General features: G+C 49.8%; 1 protein-coding gene across 1 annotated transcript; it reads left to right on the top strand.

The window, feature by feature from the left end:
- Positions 1 to 222: 222 nt before the first annotated feature.
- Positions 223 to 6117, top strand: LOC125545614 (UDP-glucuronate:xylan alpha-glucuronosyltransferase 1). Its single transcript, XM_048709626.2, has 5 exons — positions 223 to 490; positions 958 to 1126; positions 3288 to 3488; positions 3631 to 4268; positions 4585 to 6117. The coding sequence occupies exons 2-5, from the start codon at positions 1086 to 1088 to the stop codon at positions 5607 to 5609; spliced, it is 1905 nt and encodes a 634-aa protein (XP_048565583.1). The 5' UTR covers positions 223 to 490; positions 958 to 1085; the 3' UTR covers positions 5610 to 6117.
- Positions 6118 to 6397: the final 280 nt, after the last annotated feature.

Raw genomic sequence — 6397 nt, 5'->3', positions numbered from 1 at the left:
TCTAACCCCTTCCTTCCTGGTTTCCCCCGGACCCCGTCATTATCTCCCTCTTTTTAGGGTAACAATTCTCACCGACGGCGACCGCCCCTCCCCTCCCCAAATCGCCCCTGGTCCCTCCCCTCCCCTCCCCCTGCGAGATTTGGGCCTTGCCGTGCACGCCGGGGACCCGAGGAGCGGCCAGCCGGCCGGCAAAGATTACATTTTTTCCCCGGGGTGAACCCACTGCCCGTTTCCAGTCCGCTTTGCTTAACCCGCTCCTGCTTCCCCCCTTTTGTGCGCTAAGCTTCCTGCCTGCACGGCTCCCCCCTTCTCTCCCTCTCTATAAAACTCTCTCCTCCTGCTTCCCCCCTCTGAGAGCTTTTGCAGAGAGAGGGGCAGCCGGAGCCACACAAGCGCACAGCCACCACCACCGACTGCGTCCGTCCGTCCTCTTGTTCCTGCTGTTCTTGCCCCCATTGCCGCCGCCGCCTCCTCCGCAGCTGCGCTACGGGTAGGTCGTCGCGCCGGCGTGCCCTTCTTCCCCCATGCTTGTGCTGTTCTTGGCTTGCTCGGCCTTTTGGCCGGATGCGTTTTCTCTTTCGGCCGGGCGCCGCCTGATCTGTTCTTGGCTCTTCCGCTGGGTCGCCTCATTTGCCCGATTTGGTCGCTGGTTCTTGCTCGCTCCCCCCCCCCCCGAGCAGATTTGCCCTTTTCTCCTTGCTTTTTTTCTTTTTCTTTTCTTTCTCAGATGCTTTGAGCCATGGCGCTCTGGGTTGGTTGGGGCTGTCAGATTTGGCTTGCCGCTTTATTTCGCATTGCTCTCCGATATTTTCATCTTTTTCTGTTCTTATTTTCTCCCCTGCGCTACTGTTCATCCCCACATGCTCGTCTGTTCATCTGCTTATCCCCTTTCTGCGTAGCATTATTTGGCTTGCTGAACTTCAAGCTCACACGAATCCTCCCGTGTTCTGTTTTCAGATGAGAAGCAGCGCAACCGGGGCAGCGACTGCGCGGTCGGCCTGAGGCCGGAGAGGCAGGCAGGCAGGCTGCAAAGCTCAGCTCAGACCAGAGGAGGCTTCATCCAGACAGAGTGAAAGCGAACCCCCATGGGCTCCCTGGAGGCGCGGTACCGGCCGGCCGGAGCAGCGTAAGATCTCCCTCCCCAGAGCAGAACCCACCCCTCGGCTCGATCCGAAGAGAAAAATACCCACTTTTCTGTACGCCCGTACCTTTTTTAGCTGGTGATACTCGAGGAGATGCCGCTTGCGTGCTAATCTGGCCTGCAGATGCGCCCTGCCATGTGCCGCCATGTGCTAACCAAGCCGTTTCTGTGGCGATTACCACGGCGTAGTAATCCCGTACCGCCATGGTACCCTGCACAAGATGCCGTTCTTTCCTCTCCGCTGCCGTCCGTCCGTCCGTCCGTCCATGGTGCCTTCCTCCTCCATAACTTCCCTGATCTTGTAGGTGGTGCCGTTGGTGGTTGCAGCGCCTTTATGGCATCCATCCATCCACCCACATATGCTACCACCAGTACCACTTCCCGTTAGAGATGCAGCGAGAATGCGCCCTCTTTTCCGTTGCTAAGATGCCGGAACTGCCATGAATCTGTTGGTTCTTGCGCCCTCTTTTTAACCTGATTTTGTTCTTATTACCGGCCAGGGATCTGCCCTGCATTTCTGGCGGTGGTTTTGATCCCATATTTAGGAGATGCTAATGGTTTCGGTAACCCAGCTCCAGACTTTCTGTTATTATGGTGGGGCCAGTTGTCGGTGCTCATGTGTTCCTCACTGCGGATTTGGCCCCGGAGACCGCTCCTTGTCACCGAAACCTATTAAATCTCTCCTACTGACGCATTGGCTCCATGTGCACTCCGCAGTGGGCACGTTGAGTTGGTCAGCTCCGGTACACTCTCTTCATGCCGGTGGCCTGAGGGTGACAATTGGGGATCATTTCCTCTAGAAAATGCCAGGTTTTTGGGGTTGTGTTTGACTCTTCGGTGCGCGGCGAACGGAGTGAATCCGGCAACCTTGGTCTCCTGTCATCAGTCTTTGTGATGTTAACGGCATTGACGCTACTGCAAAGTTTCTATATCTCTACACCTGGGACTGCTCATCTTCGTGCGGCTTTTCTTCGCGTGTTTGCCGGTATTAAAACTGCTAATCGGAGCGTTGAGACCAAGAAACATGGAGGGATTAGGTTAGGTACCGGGAATCTCTGTGATTAGTGGTGCTCTCCTTTTCTAAAAGATGCGGCTAATAAAGCAGAGGCCCGGAGGAATAGATGAGTGCGCTGGTTTTCATTTGCTTCATCTTTTTTAATCCTCGGTGCGGAGAAACGTGCGGGCTTTTGTTCCCCTTAGCCTTTTTTCTCCTCGATAGCCAAATCACTTTAGTGTGTGATCACTTCCCAATATTGGATGCTGCAGTTTCTCCTGTTAAAAGTGGTGCGGGGGTACTTTAGTTTTAGTGTTGCAATGCATGTTAGCCGCTCATGGGGGCTGGTCTTCTGAACCTTCTGAGCATAAGCATATATAGTGCAGCCTCCAAGAAAAACCAAACACCATCACCTAGGAAAGCACCATGAAAGCTATCTTTGTGGTTGTAAGCAAAGCAATGGGGTGAGGAAAGGAAAGCACCAGGGCGTGGCTTGCTTGTAGGCTTATTTTGTTGTTATTTTGGTACAAGTGGTTGTTCTGATAGGGACCTTCGGAACCAAGTTGGATCACTTCCTTCCTTGTACTTCAGATAAAAAATATATTAATATAAGCTAGTTACTTTGGGAAATCATACCTGCTTCTTCAGAAGTGCCTATTTCAGAGTTTTGATTTTGGACTAACAAATATTTTAATATAATCTGTTATATTGGGAAATCATACCTGCTTCTTCAGAAGTGCCTATTTCAGAGTTTTGATTTTGGACTAACAAATATTTTAATATAATCTGTTATATTGGGAAATAACACTTCTTCAGAAATTCTCCTATATATCCTCTATAAATCTTAGGCAGAGTTTTTGGTTTCATCTGCCTAGCCAAAGCTCCCAGTGCCTATTGAGTGTCTAGCATCTACCAAGTGTGATATTGACAAAAGTAAAACGGAAAAATTCATCTTCCTGCATAACAAAATGAAAGCTAGGAGCAGAACTCTACTGCTCTCGTGGTATCAGTACCAAAAAAATGTTTATACCAATATAGTAAGACTTTTTATTGTAGAGATAGCTTCTGAGTTCCGACTTTATCTTGGCCAGAATTAGTACTTCGCTGTTCCGTTACTGACTTGCTGTCTCTTGACTATCTCCTCTGTTGCAGTGATGACACAGCTAAAAGAAGGACCCAGAAAAGTAAAAGTTTCAAAGAGGTTGAAAAGTTTGATGTATTTGTTCTAGAGAAAAGCTCCGGCTGCAAGTTCCGATCCTTGCAACTTTTGCTCTTCGCTATCATGTCTGCTGCATTTCTGACACTTCTATACACTCCGTCTGTGTACGAGCATCAGTTGCAGTCCAATTCTCGGTAAGTATATATGTATGAAGAGTATCTTGTTGTAACAGCTAGTACTACACGTAGAACATTACTTTACACTAGGCTAGGTTGGTATCTGTATATGGTAAGCTGCATATTGCCCTGAAGCTCATCGTGTTCATGTGCTTTGCAGGTTTGTTAATGTTGGATGGATATGGGATAAGACTATCCCTGATCCGCGATATGTATCTACTATGCCCGTTCAGTGGGATGATGTGTATAAAACTATCGAAAGTCTGAATGGTGGTGAGCAGAAGCTCAAGGTCGGACTCTTGAATTTTAACAGCACTGAGTTCGGGTCTTGGACACAATTGCTCCCAGAAAGTGAGTTTTCGATCATAAGGTTGGAGCATGCTAATGAAAGCATCACCTGGCAGACACTGTACCCTGAATGGATTGATGAGGAGGAAGAAACAGAGATACCATCTTGTCCATCGCTTCCAGAGCCTAATTTCCCAAGAGGGACACACTTTGATGTTATTGCTGTGAAGCTTCCCTGTACCCGAGTTGGCGGGTGGTCCAGAGATGTTGCGCGGTTGCATCTGCAGTTGTCAGCAGCAAAATTGGCCGTGACTGCCGCAAGAGGCAACCGGGGGGTACATGTGATGTTTGTGACGGAGTGCTTCCCTCTTCCGAATCTCTTCTCTTGCAAGAATCTTAAGAAACATGAAGGCAATGCTTGGCTATACAAGCCTGACTCGAAGGCATTAAAGGAGAAGCTTAGACTTCCGATTGGATCTTGTGAGCTTGCTGTTCCACTCAAAGCAAAATGTAAGTTGATTACTATCTCTGCTGTTTTCAATGTCTCTGCATAGAAATATGCTAATTATTCCTCATTACCTTTTGCAAATGTTTGTCATCTACTCATCTGTTGATTTGCTAATTTGAATATCCACAATGCCTGGAAGAGCTATCCATCTGTGGCAGTTGAAATATATAGCAGTCTCTCTGCTTTATCATATAGGGAACATCACCATCTTTGGTTCGAATATTGTCATGATTGAAAATTTGCTTTTATGCCTTTTTAGTGTTGTCCCTGTATTGCTTGGAATTTTTTGATGAGTGACACCAATCCTCTCTCTTACAGCAAGACTTTACTCGGTAGACCGACGCAGAGAAGCATATGCTACCATACTGCATTCAGCAAGCGAGTATGTCTGTGGCGCAATTGCAGCAGCTCAAAGCATTCGTCAAGCAGGATCAACAAGGGACTTTGTTATTCTTGTTGATGACACCATAAGTGACCATCACCGGAAGGGCCTTGAATCTGCGGGTTGGAAGGTGAGAATAATCGAGAGGATACGGAACCCAAAGGCTGAGCGTGATGCTTACAATGAGTGGAACTACAGCAAATTCCGGTTGTGGCAGCTGACGGATTATGACAAGATCATATTCATAGATGCTGATCTGCTCATCCTGAGGAACATTGATTTCCTGTTTACAATGCCGGAAATCAGTGCAACTGGCAACAATGCAACACTCTTCAACTCTGGTGTCATGGTTATCGAGCCTTCAAACTGCACATTCCAGCTGTTAATGAATCACATCAACGAGATCACATCTTACAATGGTGGCGATCAGGGATACTTGAACGAGATATTCACATGGTGGCATCGGATTCCAAAGCACATGAACTTCCTGAAGCATTTCTGGGAGGGCGACGAAGAGGAGGTGAAGGCGAAGAAGACCCAGCTGTTCGGCGCCAACCCGCCGATCCTCTACGTCCTCCACTACCTGGGCCGCAAGCCATGGCTATGCTTCCGGGACTACGACTGCAACTGGAACGTTCCGATACTGCGGGAGTTTGCCAGCGACATCGCGCACACGCGGTGGTGGAAGGTGCATGACAAGATGCCCAAGAAGCTGCAGAGCTACTGCCTCCTGAGGTCGAGGCTGAAGGCGGGGCTGGAGTGGGAGCGGAGGCAGGCGGAGAAGGCCAACTTCACGGACGGGCACTGGAAGCGGAACATCACTGACAAGAGGCTCAAGATTTGCTTCGAGAAGTTCTGCTTCTGGGAGAGCATGCTGTGGCACTGGGGCGAGGCCCCCAACAACGCGACGAAGAAGGCCTCGACGCCGGCGCTGCCCGCCGCGACCCTGTCGAGCTCGTGAGATGCTGTGTAGATATCCTCCCCCGCGAAATTTTAGTATACCAGATGATGATACAGCAGACCTCCCCCCAGTCTCCTCCTCCATTCCATACAATACACAATAGCAACAGCTTTGTAAAGGTAGCCATGCATGCTGCTCCTAGGCCTTTCCTTCCCAACAGCTATACATTTTGTTTGCTGCCGATGCCTCGGGCGCGCGCTGCTGCTGCTCCAACCGCGACGCCACGGCTAACGATTTTTTGGGTTCATCTTGGATGGGTAATAATTCGTCGCTTGTAGGTAAGTTTTCTTGGGCAAGACTTGTCTATGGCTGGCTGTGTTGGCGCAGTGGTAGTTAGCTTTTGTAATGTAACGTGTGTATGGTGGTCGTTGAACTGTTGGCTCCGGTGGCGTTGGTCTGGGGTGATGCAAGGGTTAGATTGCTGACCGGCGGACGCCGCCGCTCCTTTTTGGCACCATGGGTGATGGACATGATATATGATGTTGTAATGGAATTTGGGTTGGTTCAACTGCTCGGCGATTCAGCGTATGGGAAGTGGTTCCCTGAGTCGTCTGAAATTGTTTGCCTGTGTTGCTGTAGAACAAACCACGGTCGGCTGTGGGGTTGGTTTGGTTGCATGCATGTGTGTGTGCATTGAGCTCAGCGGCGCCACCTAACGGGGCGGCGTTGAAATGGCGTGCTGCCGGTGCTGGGTGCGGGCAGACGTAGAAGAGGAGGACACACATGGGGCGCATGGAGAGTTGGGTGAGCTGCCTCCCGTGCCAATGGTGGACATGGCCCCATCATTG

The sequence above is a fragment of the Triticum urartu genome, chromosome 3A, assembly GCF_056163025.1.
Source record: "Triticum urartu cultivar PI428250 chromosome 3A, HENAU_Tu73, whole genome shotgun sequence".
Taxonomy (NCBI): Eukaryota; Viridiplantae; Streptophyta; class Magnoliopsida; order Poales; family Poaceae; genus Triticum; species Triticum urartu.
The sequence above is the reverse complement of the archived record's forward strand: the minus strand, read 5'-3'. Positions and strand labels throughout refer to the sequence as shown.